Below are 15,245 nucleotides of genomic sequence, written 5' to 3'. Positions count from 1 at the left end.
AAATCTTAAAAATCCAGATACTCTGTGGATTTTAAAAATTCAGTAACTTTTTTTCTTTCATTTGGAGAACTGCTCGTCTGCTGTATGACCTCAGAAATCCAAAACTATGTCCTTTCCTTTTGCTTATCCTCTACAGTTTCTTAGCATGTTGTACCCTAAGCTATTTGTATATACTTTAACAATGATATTTATTTATTTGCAAGCATTATACTTTCAATTGTGGCTGAGCTAGTCCATTCTAAGGGCTAGACTACAGAGCACTACTCACTGAAATCCATGTGGTTAGAAAGAGCTCTTCTTAATCTTCACATGATATGTTCAACTGATGGGGTCTTTGAGTTCTCACCATTTTTTTTCTTTAGAGGCAGGGTCTTGCTCTGTCACCCAGGCAGGAGTGCAATGGTGTGATCATAGCTCACTGCAGCCTCAACCTCCTAGGCTCAAGCAATCCTCCCACCTCAGCCTCCTGAGTAGCTGGGAGTACAGGCATGCACCACTACACCTGGCTAATTATTTTTAATAGAGGTGAAGTCTTGCCAGGTTACCCAGGCTGGTCTCAAACTCGTGAGCTCAAACAATCCTCCCAAAGTGCTGAGATTACCGGCATGAGCCACCGCATCCGACCACAGTTTTATTTTAACATCTATTAATCCAAAACATTTCTTCAAAGTCCTTTGGTGATTTTGTCAATGCTGCTATTGATGTTTTGTTCTGGGAGGAAGCTCTGTTTCACCCCATTGTATTTTAGAAGTTTAAATGCAACCATGGAATGATGATTTTCATTACAAGCTTTTTGAAAGGTGCAATAGTCTCAACATCATGAATTCAAAATCTCAGTGTACTGAAGGGTTTGCATGCCAAGTTGACAAAGTGCCTAAATTATATAAACTCCCTATATGCACACTTAGAATTGGATCATCAGATTTGTCTAAACAACTTGAAAGGCTTTGCTATGTGTTCACTAGAACAGTCATTATGATGTCCACACCTTTAAGAGGGACTTATCCCCTCCACAATTGATAATGAAGGAAGAATCTCCAAGTGAGGTGAGGCTGCTGGACTTTGCAGGGCTGACTCTTGTCCCGTGGGATTCACTTTTCATCAGCAACCTGGAGGAATCAGAACTAGGCCTTGCTGAACAATCTGGAGTTGAAAATCAAAGCCGGGGAAGTACAGCTTCTCCTGGATTGGATATTGATTTGACTTTTTTCTTTTTTCTTTTTTTTTCAAGGAACAGACTGGGTTTCTTCAGAGCATTATATCAGGGATTAAGAGAATCAGTAGACTCAAGTTGTTTTAGTTTTAGAAAATGATCTCAGAAGATTATTTAAATTCCCTAGGCCTTGGTTTCCCTGTGAGAAAATGAAAACAGTAAGGCCTGGACCCTCCCAGTAACAAAGGGGCAGATGTTAAAAATATAAAGGATTTTAGCTTTTATATAGGAAATGCATGTGCAAAATATTACTCATTTTTTAAGGTGCATGGACATTTACTGTTAACGGCACAGAAGACTAATATGTATCGTTGATATTATTCAGGTCTTATAAAAAATCCTGTGGCCAGTCATGTTTTTAATGCCAAGAACCCTGAGGAGCAACTGGTTTCTAAGTATCAACACTTAGTTCTGAGCCGAGAGATGCCTCAAGGAAGATAAGAGACTTACAGTTTGTTTGGCGTCCAAAAAGCTTTCCAGACAGCAGTTTGTTTCCTTCCCCTTTTTATGAATGGTGGTAGTATTATGCTTCAGTCTGCGTTTTCTACCAAAGCCATTCATAAAAATAAAAACAAAACAAAATAACAACAACAAAAACTTTCCCGGCACAGTCTGGAGCCATTGGGTGCCAGAGGCTGGGAAAACATCCTGGCAGCCATAACCCCAACCAACATTGAAAGTATTCAAGGGTCTGTTTGTTTGGTGGTCTGAAAAGTATGAAGTGCTGTGTCTGAGGGTAGCTGGTAGAAGTTCCGTGACACGGACTAGGCCGGGAGCCAGGGCTGGCAGAGATTCAGACATTGTCTTTCCCCTCATTGAAGTGTCAGGACCTAATTCATGGAAAATTGGGTGAGCTGGCAGCCCTTTCAGAGGATTTCATTGAGCTGCAGTGTGCAGGAGTCACATGAATGCGGGAGCCTCGGCCAAAAAAGGAGGGGGATTTCTGAGCAGTAGGAACCAGTCAGCCTGCAAGAATGTGTGTAGATTTGAAACGGTTTGGGAGTAAACATGTGTACAGGTGTAATCGACAGGGAAAAGGGGGAGGAAGAAGAGTGCTGTCTTCTTCCAAATGGCCCTTTGGAAATGAATCCTCTAATAGCCCACGCTTTTGTGTCCTAAGAGACAAAAAGTTCTCATTGTTCTTAGTTCGATTTCCCCTGGAGAAAATATCATCTCAAAACTTGGGCTTTTGTGATGACCTCATCTCTACTGTGGTTTAAAGTCAAAGGGAAGAACGTCTTTTCCTTTGAGCAAAAGTACCTTGCCATTTATTTTATTTTTATGCTGTCCATCTAAAAACAAGAAAAGTTCTGATGATTTTTATATGGAATTTTTAATGTACCAGCAATAAACCACCGTACCACTGAGAGGAACTCTGAGAGGAAGGGGCTCTCAGAATGAATGAACAGGGGCTAGTGAATAGTGAAGGTGTTCTAACTGCTGTTATTTGGGAGAACTGTGACAATTTTATTTTTCACTGGCGCAAGAACGCATGTCACTATCCACATCAGAGTACCTCAGGTGTACTCACAAATCTCAGTGATGTGTAGATAGAATAATGCATGCCTGTATTCAGACATGAGAGTGAGGACTGGAAGTAAATAATCCATCGAAAAGCTCAGGCTTCAAATCCACCTTTTATAACGCCAAAGTAATAACAAGTACTTTCTAATACTCTATTGGAAAGTTAGGCAGGCAGAAAAACATTCCCTCGGATGTTTCACTCAAAAGAGAGAGTTTTGCTCTACATATACAATAGATATAGATATAACACAATATTCTTCCTAGGATACCATCAAGAAACTGAACAAACTCACAGAATGGGAGAAAATATTTGCAAATCATAAGGGACTTGGATGTAAAACATTAAAAGAACTCTTACAACTTCGTTATGAAGAGATAGCAATTTTTTTTTAAATGGGCAAGGGATTTAAATAAACATTTCTCCCCAGGAGACATATAAATGGCCAATAAGCACATGAAAAAATGCTCAACATCATTAGTTGTGAGAGAAATTCAAATCAAAACAGCAATGATGTTTAACTTCACACCCATTTGGATGTCTATAAGCAAAAAGACAGGCAATAACAAGCATTGGCATGTATACAGAGCAATTGGAACTCCAGATTCATTGCTGGTGAGACTGTAAAATGGTGCAGCTGCTTTGGAAAGGTGTCTGGCAGCTCCTCAAAAAGTGAAACAAAGAATTACAGTATGACGCAGTGATTCCACTCCCAGGTATATACCCAAGAATGAAAACATGTTCGCATGAAAATGTGTATATAAATGTTCATAGTAGCATTGTTCATAATAGCCAAAAGGTGGAAACACCCCACATGTCCACCAGCTAATGAATGGATAGGTAAAATGTGGTATATCCATACAAGGGAATATTATTTAGCATAAAAAGGAATGAACTGCTGATGCTACCACATGAATGACCTAGAAAACCCTAGGCCAGTGAAAGAAGTCACACACAAAATACTCTACATATATTGTATGATTCCACTTACGTGAAATGTCAAGATAGGTAAATTCGTAGAGACAGAAAGTAGATTCATGGTCACTTAGGCGTGGGAGGTGGCTAGGGACGTGGAGGTTAGGGAAGAGTAACCGCTAACGGGTACAATATTTCTTTTAGAGGCGATGAAAGTGTTCTAAATCAGATTGTGGTGATGGTTGCACAGCCCTCTGAATATACTAAAATATACTTTAAATGAGTGAATTGTGTGGTATCTAAATTATGTCTCAATGAAGGTGTTTTTAAAAAATGAAATATTAACAAATTAGGTACCTTCACTCCTCAGTTTTGTGACATATAGGCTAAAAACAAAGTGAATCAAACAGTTAAGTTTCTTTCAAGCTACTTGGCGTGTATGCCAGACTTTAATTGGGAATTACTTTCACTGAGATAACCTATGTTGTGTTTCCTTAATATAGAGAGATCAGGAATAAACGATTTTCTTTTCTTTTCTTTTTTTTTGAGATAGGGTGTTGCTCTGTCACCCAGGCTGGAGTGCAGTGGCATGATCACAGCTCACTGCAGCCTTGACCTTTCTTGGCTCACATGATCATTCCATTTAGGCCTCTGAGTAGCTGGGACTACAGTTGCATGCCACCACACACTGTTAATTTTTGTACTGCTTGTAGAGACAGGGTGTCACCATGTTGCCCAACCTGGTCTAGAACTCCTGGGTTCAAGCCATCCATCCACCTCTACCTCCCAAAGTGCTGGGATTATAAGCGTGAGCCACCACGCCTGGCCATGTATAAACACTTTTAACTTTGGATATACCAGTTGAACTTTATACTTTCCTGTTTTCTTTGAAGACAAGTATCTATATTTAAAATATGTGCACCTAATTTTTTCCATAATGTATATTTTCTTTTAAAATATATCTTTTTCTTTTCCTCCTTAGCCACAACAAGTTGTTCAGAAGAAGCCTGCTCAGGTAAGACATAGTCATTAATTATATTCTCCCCATTAATATAAAAAGTGAAATATGTTCTGAAAAATGTCCCCAAACTAAACCTTATTTCGCATTTTCTTCATTTTGATTATCGTCTTGCAGTGTTCTTGAAAATGTGTTGTAGACTTCAAAGTCAGGAATATATAGTTGACAATCGTACCATTAAAAACCCCCCAAAATGTAAGGTCTTAAGTGTACAAAGCAAATATAAATTATTTTAAAAATAAAACTATTTTATTTCATTGCCTCATATGTAAAACAAATATTTAATCTTACTCTATCTTTTACCAATTCTTAAACATCAAATTTTGCCCTTTCCAACTGACTGTCTATGTTCTGTTGACTTGACACCAGACTTCTATTTAATGATTCATGACTGGAAACATATTTCTTCATTGAACCATTTCATAATATTTGATGATCCCAAAACACTCCAAAGAATGCTGGAATACTTGAAAATTAAGTTATACTAACTTGCAGACTGATGCATTCTTAGATCTTATTTAAATAACTGAATCCCAGTCTCTGAAGTTTTTGGCAACATCAAAATTGGGAAATAGCTCTACGTCTCTTGCCCCATATTCCTGGAGCACCTTGTCCTCACTATAATCTATACATAGAAACATTAAAAACACATGTTTATTGAGGAAGCATATCTTGAAGAAAACAAAACTGAAGTATAAATTAACCATGATTGCTAATAATGTGAGCCATTATTAAAGTATAAGAATGTCCTGCTGTTCTCTTCCCTTCTGGATGTACATAGTTATTGGAGTTCTAGGTGGTATGCTGAACCTGCTAAAATAAGTTATTAAGCAGTGTCATGAGCTATCAAATTAAGTAGAACTCTTTCGTGTAATTTTAAGTATCCATGAAATCTTTTTCCCTAGAGGTCTTTACAAATCTACCTTGCATCCTGTTTTCTTAGGTCAATGTTGCCTTGCCTGGGAAGGACCACCCGGGCAATCTTATATATCTACTATTCTCTAAAAATGCCACTTAGAAGAGAACTGAAACTTCCAAACACATGAAAGGATCCAGGGAAAGTGTCTTCAAACAATTACACATGAGCTTTAAGTGGAATAAAAACAGAGTTACCACGAAAAAAGTCATTCTCATTGCTGCTCCCATACATAAAAGCTAAGAGTGGGAGAGGGGTGCTAAAAATATATATATTTTTATATATATACACATATATATATAAACAAAAACTTGACATTTTAAGTAGGAGAACCCAAATATATTTAGCCTCTCATCCTTTATCTGTACAAAAATCAAGAGAAAATAAATTTATATCTGTGCATTTGAGTCAAAGGATGAGGCAGAGTTCACATTTGCATCACAGGCTGTGAACTACAGATTAATCACCTTATGTGATTTGTTAATATTGATTCAGTCCCTGTGTTTAGTGTCATAGGGAAGATGAGTCAAACAAAGAAAAACAGTCACTGCACCTGAGAAATGTATTTATATGTAGGCCGGACGCGGTGGCTCAAGCCTGTAATCCCAGCACTTTGGGAGGCCGAGACGGGCAGATCACGAGGTCAGGAGATCAAGACCATCCTGGCTAACACGGTGAAACCCCGTCTCTACTAAAAAATACAAAAAAACTAGCCGGGCGAGGTGGCAGGCGCCTGTAGTCCCAGCTACTCGGGAGGCTGAGGCAGGAGAATGGTGTAAACTCAGGCGGCGGAGCTTGCAGTGAGCTGAGATCCGGCCACTGCACTCCATGCTGGAACCAGCCCTTATGAGCAAATAGTGAACATCTCTTCTGAATTCTGTGCAGTGATGTCGAGTAGGTAGCTTGAAATCCACTATGGTGGGAGTATTTACACCATGGAAAATGACAAATACTAAAATTCAGGACTTCTTTTTTTTTTTTTTTCCTGAAGAGCAAGTTGTTAAACATTTCCTCCCCAGCACGGCCCCACCCTTCAGCGATTCTGCTTATTTGGTCTGGAGATCCATCAGTATTTTTTATGAACTCCCTAAGTGAGTATAATGTGCAACCAGAGATGAAGACACTCCATGAAAACACATGGGAAGATGTTTGAACATTTGTTGAGCAAATGACCAAAGAATGTCAATGTGCATGGGACACACGGGGGATACGGATGAATGAGTGGAATGCCTCAGGTTATCAAGGGGATGATACCCCAAAGACTGGAATTTTCTTGTTTTGTTTGATTTTGTTGTTGTTGAGTTGCAGAAGGGAAAACTGAAACATAAATTAAGGGAAAGAAATTACAGATAAGATGAATGGCATATACAAAGGTAGAGAGGCAAGAACAAATACATCACAGGTGGAGATTATTAATGTGGCTAGAACTGATTGCAAGTTGGGCATTAATACACCAAGAAATAATATAAGTGAAATCACAGTTTTTCCCAAGAGAATCCAGAATCTCAAAGAATCCATAGTGGATTGAGTTGATCTTCAAGGATGAATATGACTACCTTACAGACCCTGTTCCAGATTTGCCCCATATAGGAGAGTTCAGACTCAGAACTATAAAAAAGAACATGAGCTCATTGGGCTACCTAATTTATATTGTCTGATGACACAGTAATGAATTATGTAAACATGAAAACTATGTGAAAGTTCGTGGACGATAATGTAAATTTTACACTACATTCAAAAGCATATCTTCCTTTTCCATCTGTTTCTTTCAAAATACCCTCCCAGATGGCTTTCCCATGTGGCAATCTGGATTAACTCAGTCTCATATCCTTCCTTCAACAGCACTTTGAGGGGTTACATTCAGAATCACTTTTGAGATAAAAATTTTAGCACAGCTAAATATTTGATATCTAAAGAAAAGGGCTCAGAAGTGTGTAAAGAGACCTAGGTTTTTCTTTCTGACCCCATCACTAGGCTAATTAATTTCTCTTTGCTCTATTTATCCATCTAGGAAATGGAATAATAATGCCTTTTCCCTTCCTCCCAAGAACATTACAAGAGATTCATAATTATATAAATTCCAGGTAGCATTATTACGTTTTGACTTATTTTTGACTGTTTTTCGTTTCCAGAGATTTATAGTCTCAAAAATTCTAGAATCCTGATTTATTCCAAAGTACTTCCTCTTTGACGTCAAGTGTTTTCCTTGAATGTTTTTTAAAGCAGGATTTTTTAGCTGGAGGAAATTTTCTAGTAATTGCTCCATCCTATCATTAGGGCTAAAGCATTCAGAGTCATCTTCCTAGTATTTCTGTCACATGTATACAGAATTACAAAGGCTCTGTGGTAAAGTATCCTTATACCGCCCAATGCTGAAGTCTCCTCAGATCTTCAATAATGGCCCTTCTTGAACCTGGGGTACAAAGCAGCAGAGTTTATTCTGAGGAGACGAATTCAGAATTATGACAAATCTCAGCACCTACATATGCACTTGTGTTTGTGCGTACAAGTACATGCATCTAGAGAGAAATAAAAAGTGAAGGACCACCCTGTTGCAGGGGTTCGTGTTTGGGAAATCCACCAGGTGTCATCAGCTGCAAACATCAACTGTGTCCCATAATCCTAATGGGAGAGTTAATAGCCTCTTTAAAATCTAAAGGGGAAAATCTGTAATATGCACGTTAACTTTTTTCTAAAATTCCAAAACCAATGAAAACGGCTTACAAAATAGCTCTACTATATTTCCACTTCAAGTGATAAACAATAAATTGAAATTAGCTAATTGGAAATAAATAGAAATGAGGCTGGGTGCGGTGTCATGCCTGTAATCCCAACACTTAGGGATGTCAGGAGTTCGAGACCAGCCTGGCCAACATGGAGAAGCCCCATCTCTACTAAATACACAAAAATTAGCCAGGCATGGCGGCAGGCACCTATAATTCCAGCTACTTGGGAGGCTGAGGCAGGAGAATCGCTTGAACCTGGTTGGCGGGGGAGGGTTGCCGTGAGCAGAGATGGTGCCACTGCACTCCAGCCTGGGTGACAGCAAGACTCCATCTCAAAAGAAAGAAATAGAAATCAGCTCATTTTTTAGCAATTTGAGCAGTTGAATTCTCAGTCATATGAATTACATTCTTAACCCTAGTAGGAAATGGTGGTAGGTTTTTCTTTTTCTTTTTTTTAAAAAAGAAACACCATAAAAGTACCAGATTATTATTATTATTATTATTATTATTATTATTAGAGGGTGCTTTGTTACTCAGGTTTTTACTTTGATGAAAATAAGTCTCTTTCCATCTGAGATGTCTAAAAATGTTTCTCTAGTTTATCAGGTATTTGATCGTTTATTGCTATTTCCCTTTTAAGGCTTTCACCTGAGACTTGAAGGGACTCCCTAAATGTAATTCAGACATTTTTCTCTCACCTTTCTTCTACCCAAAGGGAAAACATGTTTCTAAAATCCAAAAGTTCTCAACCCTTTCAATCTACTTTCCCCATTGTTGTACAGCCCTGGCAAACAATGCCTCTGGCAATTAGGACAGGTACAAACCTGCTCCTTTTCAATTTCCCAGTGAGAGGATTGCAAAGTTTTCAGTTTCTAAAAGACTGGAAACAAAGCTTTCTGTTTCAAAAAAGAGTTTTTACTTGCGAGTAACATCTTCTGTGGGTGGTGTGCACCCGGGCAAAGAAATCTCAGTAAGCCTTGATTATCACGGGATTTCTTCCCCCTCAAAATAAAATGTTGAATGTTTTTACAGAGACTTCAAGGGCAGTTTTAAGGATGTTTATATTTCAGACAACCTAAACATTGTTTGGAGAAAAATGAGAGATTTCATTTTGGGACAAGCAAGTTGATGAATTGCAGTCAGCATCTCGTTCTCAAAGAAGGCATTTTTACTGGGGGCTTTTAGTCTAGACATACAAAGAGGGAAGGAGGAAAGGGGAAAGCATTCTCACTCTAACACTCATCTTTTACATGGTACCTTGGCCAGTGCAGTAAATAGTTCATAATAAATCAGACTTACAAATACTCACTCGTCTACTCACTCAAGGAACATAATGATTTATACTGCCTAAGTCATAAAGATTACTGATGTATTTATTTTTTTACTTATGCACTTTCAAGCTGGTAAAACATCTTGTGGGCCAGTAAATGTTTAGTACCAATTGGCAAAACATGAAGAATCATATCAAAGGCTGCCCTGAGTTGCACTGTTTTGTTGTATAGGAAATACTTTTTGACTTAACCGCTGACCTCTGACATCACACAGGTCAAGGGAAAAGGAGAGAGCAAAGTAGAAACCAAGGTTTAACCCTTAATAAAGTAGCTCAAGGACATAGCAGCACAGGGAAATTGGAGGGCAGAGGAAGCGTATCAAAATGATTATTAACTGTAAACAGATGAAGTAATTAGCTTAGCTAACAGTTGTAATACAGGAATATTGGCAGGATGAAGTCAGCGGTTCTTGGCAGGAAATGTTTTATAGAGATGACAACTTCTAACAGAAGTGAAAGAACATCACTCAATTTAGGGCAACTTATAAAACTCCAAAAGGCAAAATTTAGTGTTTCTGGACTTGACACATTTGCCGAGAGGTTTTTTGTTTTTTTTTTTTTTAAGTATGACTGTTTCTGTGTGGGGAAGTCTGTGGATTAGGCTCAAAACAAAATGGCAGTGGCTGCCTGCATTTTCCCTTCACATTGCAGAATTTTCCTCTACATTTTGATGTGTACTGGATAAAAACCAATTATTTACTCAATATATATCTTTCTTCTTACTCTCTAAACTTACTCACCCAAATTAATGTGGAACAAATAGCAATTGGCTTTAAAACCTGGTCTTTCTAAGAAAATCCTTAATCGTTGCATAGAAATATATTGCATTGTCTCAGACACTCACATTCAGGAAATGTTTGCTAGACACTCAAATGTCTACTGAGAAATTATTTGTTAACTTACTGTTATTGATATTTTTATAATCTTACTCAAAAGTCATAACTCAGGATAATGAAAAACATTTGGTGCAATAATGATTAAAATCCACAAATGTTCTGTTCCCTGGCTGCAAATACAACACCTATGCAAAATTTTACACATCTACAAAACAAAAGGAAAAGGTTTTTCCTAGTCTATGCCATTAATAAGCACATCTGGAATATAACCCTTAAGCAGTCTTTAATCATAATTTAAAGCTACTTTGCATAAAAATAAGAACATTCCACAACAGTTGTGGAAACACTGAAATAAATTTTCTTCTTCTGGGCTGGACATGATGGCTCATGTCTGTGATCCCAGTACTTTGAGAGGCTGAGGCAGAAGTATCCCTTGAGCCCAGGAGTTTGAGACCAGCCTGAGTAACATAGTGAGACCCCATCTCCATTTAAAAAAAAAAAAAATCCCTTCTTTTGAATACTTTGTTTATGCAAAAATCCTTTTGCTGTCTTTAGCTATTTTTTAAAATGCAGTGTTCCTGTGATAAGAATTGAACCTGGCATGGAAAACTGATCAAACCAGTAATCCTCAGAAATCGTGACTCCTGAAACTTATGATTAGTTTATACCTAAAATGATTTCCCTGTTTGAAAAATGTGCCTACCATCTCCAGATTTTTTAAAAATAGCCCTTTATCCCAGGAAGGAGAAATTCATTGTATCCCAGAGACCAGCATTACTTCTGTTGCGATATTTTCAGTAATGGAACTCTATTGAGATTACAGACAAGACAAGCCAGAGAGCATTTTAGGAAGCTAATACTTTTTATTTTACTTTCCTCTGGGGACCCTATTGAATAGTTTTTTTCTTTCTTAAGAACCTATCCTTGAATCATAGGTAAAGAAATAATCACAGAATTAGTAACTGACATTAATAATCACAGCTTCACACTATAGTCTTACTGGATTTTTACTCTTTTTCAAGGTTTCCCCAAATGGTTGTCACATTTCTCACACAATCCTGCAGTGTAGATAGACATGTATAGTCATTACTGGTCTGACACAGTGGGACTGAGACCTGCTAGTGCAGTGGTTGGCATCTATGATTAGTGAGGTCCAAGCTCAACCTTCTTTACATTAAACATGCCCTAGCAAGACCTTCAAACCAACTTTATTAAGCTGATGCTAACACACACAAAGTAGTCCTAACAATTCTATGTTATATATACGTAATGCAAAAATAAAGACAAGATCAGGTACAAATGCTGTCAATATCTCAACTTCTTGTCTCCTTTTGAAAAACGTAATTCCTGCCTAGCATTTCCACCAGAATCCCTTGCTCTTGCCAGATTATATGGTTTATATGTGTTCCATTTAACATGTTTTTTAAAAATTTGCTGTAGAGTTTTCCTAGTTGGAGGAAATAATCACTTTCCATTAAGTTAAACAGTCTTGATACATTTTAAACGAAAATATCTGACAGAGAATAGAAAAACTCAGCTTTGTGGTCTTGTCAGTCACTTAGCTACAGATGGAACTTGAAAAACTAGTTCCTGGTCATTGCTGCTGAGGAGAGCCCTTTATTTCTGCTGTAACAGGACTGACTCAAGATACTCGTGAACGTGGAAAACTCCTAAGTGTGTCGTTCTGAGTTCCTGAGAAATTGAACCTACACAGATAACAAGAAAAAGAATGCCACTTAGCCATAACTACCCTTTCTAGATTACCAAGTATTTGTAGGTTTATTGGCAAGATAGCTTAAATTACACATGTATTTCTGGCCTGCAACATCATGTAATAGAAGAGTTGCAGAATTATTTGCAGTTAAGAAAAAAAAAAGATAAGGACTTATTAAAGCTGACATGGACTTCTGTGATTTTTGCACTCCTTACCACACACAAAGGAGGGCATCGTGGTAACACCACCTCTGAGTTTGTATTTCCCGGTTCCATTTAGAATCCACTGGCCTCTTCTACTGCAGACCTGCTGTTTAGTCTGCATCTGAAAATTAAACCCAGAGCTTCAGCTCTTAGCATTAAATACTGAACTTTCTTCCAGCACACACCCTCATCCATGCCTGTATGGTAAGTCTTATTAAACTCAAGACATTTTAAAATTCCATCAGCCTTAGGAGTTAAGTTTGGATATTGGGCTGTCTTCCTCCTCCTTTTTAATCAATTAGCAGAAGTGTACCCAAAGGTGTATATATCACATGCATCATATTGAACCAAATTAAGAGAACAGTGATACGTGCAAACTATATTTCTGGGTTTTAGTGGAGTTTTTTTCAAGCTTAGCTAAAACAATGAAAGAGTTACATTTACCAAATTCCTTTTTTCATGAACAAAAGAAAAACTAAGGCAAAGTAAGTGCACTTTTCCAGTAGTTATAATAAAAATATAGTTTTCCAACTCTGCCCATCCCTTGCCCCGCTCATCAATTTTCTGCCAAGAAAGCTCACATGTTTCAGCCCGGTACCACGCAACCTCACTTGTCTTTGTAAAGTAGCTGCATGATGGCTGGGAGCTGTTCGGTGTTTAGAGGCCTTAGTGGCTGGTGCTCATAAAAATGTCACTGTGCACTTGCACTTTGAAAAGTCCTTTCATATGAACATTCCTGAAGCCCCTTGACCAAAGAGCGGCTGTTTAGCCTTCCCACCCTGCCACTAGACCCTAATGAGATGTGTGCAACTCTTGGCTACAGTTTTCTTCTTATTATTACTTCAAGGCTTCTCTTGGGAGCTACACAAGCTCAAAGGTCCTTTGACCATTAGGTGACAAATGTGACGCAATTTTTTTAAAACATGTCAAGGTACAAGCTATCGTCTATAACACACAGCCTTTTTTTTTTTTTTTTTTTTTTTTTGAGGTCATCCAGGCTGGAGTGCAGTGGCACCATCTCTGCTCACTGCAAGCTCCGCTTCCCAGGTTCACGCCCTTCTCCTGCCTCAGCCTCCCAAGTAGCTGGGACTACAGGTGCCCGCCACTACACCTGGCTAATTTTTTTGTATTTTTAGTAGAGATGGGGTTTCACTGTGTTAGCCAGGATGGTCTTGATCTCCTGACCTTGTGATCCGCCCACTTCGGCCTCCCAGAGTGCTGGGATTACAGGTGTGAGCCACCGCGCCTGGCCCCAGCCATGTCTTTTAAGTTACTAAAGGTGATTGAAGCTCAGGGGTCCCTACCAACTCCTCAGTTACAGAAACAAGACTCTTTGGGGATGTCAGAGCCAGCTGCTTATTCTCCATGTCACCTGTTTCTGTTCTCCCTTTGCACCACAGAAGCACCCTGTGTTAACTCTGGCCAGACCATGACACTTAGGGGAGCTAAGAATGGGTTTTCCAACCTCATTCCTGACAGGGAAGGTTTTTCTTCTCTTCATTGAATGCACACTTGTGGTACAGAATCCACACATGTAGCCAAAGACCAAGTCACTGGGAAGGTGAGAGCTGAGGTTTGCAGAAGCGGGAAGAGCCACCTGCCCCGCCACATCACCCCTTTGGGAACCATTCCTTCCTTTGAAGGGTGGCCAGCCAGGGCTATGCCAAGAAGAGAGAGCTCTCCACTAACTAGACATTTGAGAAAACCATCATTCTGAGCATGTGAGAGCCACATTGCCTGCAAACCTTTAACAGAGTGAGACTCCCACCCTCTGACATCCTAGTCATGTTCCCAGTACTAACTGATAGTCACTAGTAGAAGAATTCCAAGGTCAGCAGAAAGATGCATTAATAAAACAACTATCCACATTGTGTTAAGAACAGTTAAGGAAACATTATGATCTACCACCATTTTCATTTGAATTGTGTCTAAGGGGTTGGAAGTCAGGAGTTTCAGGAGCTCACCTCAAGCAAAATTTCTGGGAATGTTTTGAAAAGCTGATCACATTCCATCTAGTACAAGGTCTTTGTTAAGTTCACGGCCTGAAAATTCTGTTTCCTTTCGGATTTGAAAGTACCTTGGTTTCCGGATAGTATAGAAAAATCAAACGGTTAGAAATGGAATAATTACAGCTCAATCCAGGAGGTTTGCCAGCTTGACTGTGCTCTATTAATTTGTTAACCGTAAGAAGGAATAAAATATACCTGCTGGCTTTTATGCCATGGTCTGTTTCAGAGTAATCACCTAAGTCCACACCTCATGTCATAATGGGAAGTGAGTCATCTGGGGACAGACGAGGTGTGTATCTGCCTAACGGTTCAGTGACTTTCTGGAATTTAAATATTAAATGAAAGGACAGGGTCACAGGGCAGCTGATCTTTGGCTCGCCTCTCTTTCGTCTGCCCATGGCTTTGATCATGCTACATCCTCCTTTGTGGCCAGGGCTCCACAGAGAATCTCAGGGTCATGGCCTGTTGCCTAGTCAAGAGGTATAAACCTGCTGCTTATATATGTGAAGCCCACAGTTTGGGGGTTGGGAGTTAAAGGGGAGGTAGCCTCATACGTTCCACTTTTCCCACAAAACCCAAAGCAGACTAAACAAAACCGGTGTGAAATCTCATGACTTGATGCTGCCATGGTTATATTTTTCAAGCTGTAATCCATTCATTTGTATGTGTGTTTATTCCCAGGATTTACAGCTCTCTCAGTCTTCAGGGGGAAGGAGAATATTTGAAACCTTTTGCAAAGGGTTTGAAGTATGCAGTGGCCTGTGATTAAAGCCCAGGATAGAGAGAGTGTGTGTGTGCGTGTGTGTGTATGTGCATTCATGTGAGTGGGTGAGTGCCCGTTCA

At 39.0% G+C, this 15,245-nt stretch overlaps 1 protein-coding gene and 1 long non-coding RNA gene across 4 annotated transcripts in view; one reads left to right on the top strand and one right to left on the bottom strand.

The window, feature by feature from the left end:
• LOC105473439 (high mobility group AT-hook 2) overlaps window positions 1-15,245 on the top strand; it is a 137,803-nt gene that overhangs the window by 120,963 nt on the left and 1,595 nt on the right. The window contains exons 5-6 of one of the 2 annotated variants that reach the window (XM_024790203.2): window positions 4,633-4,665; window positions 5,612-5,834. In XM_024790203.2, coding sequence (XP_024645971.1) covers window positions 4,633-4,665; window positions 5,612-5,686 — 108 coding nt within the window. In that variant the 3' untranslated portion in view covers window positions 5,687-5,834. Of the gene's footprint in view, window positions 1-4,632; window positions 4,666-5,611; window positions 5,835-15,245 lie in introns of those variants that run through there. The other variant, XM_024790199.2, reaches the window with a different exon arrangement.
• Window positions 7,760-14,627, bottom strand: LOC105473440 (uncharacterized). 2 transcript variants are annotated; one of them, XR_003016214.2, is made up of 3 exons: window positions 14,358-14,496; window positions 12,406-12,514; window positions 7,760-7,997 (listed from the first exon to the last, which is right to left on the bottom strand). It is a non-coding gene; the product is annotated as an uncharacterized lncRNA (long non-coding RNA). The 2 variants fall into 2 exon arrangements; XR_982247.3 differs by lacking the exon at window positions 7,760-7,997 and adding an exon at window positions 14,598-14,627 and having other exon boundaries at window positions 12,230-12,514; window positions 14,358-14,470.

Source organism: Macaca nemestrina, chromosome 10 (assembly GCF_043159975.1).
Source record: "Macaca nemestrina isolate mMacNem1 chromosome 10, mMacNem.hap1, whole genome shotgun sequence".
NCBI lineage: Eukaryota > Metazoa > Chordata > Mammalia > Primates > Cercopithecidae > Macaca > Macaca nemestrina.
The sequence above is the reverse complement of the archived record's forward strand: the minus strand, read 5'-3'. Positions and strand labels throughout refer to the sequence as shown.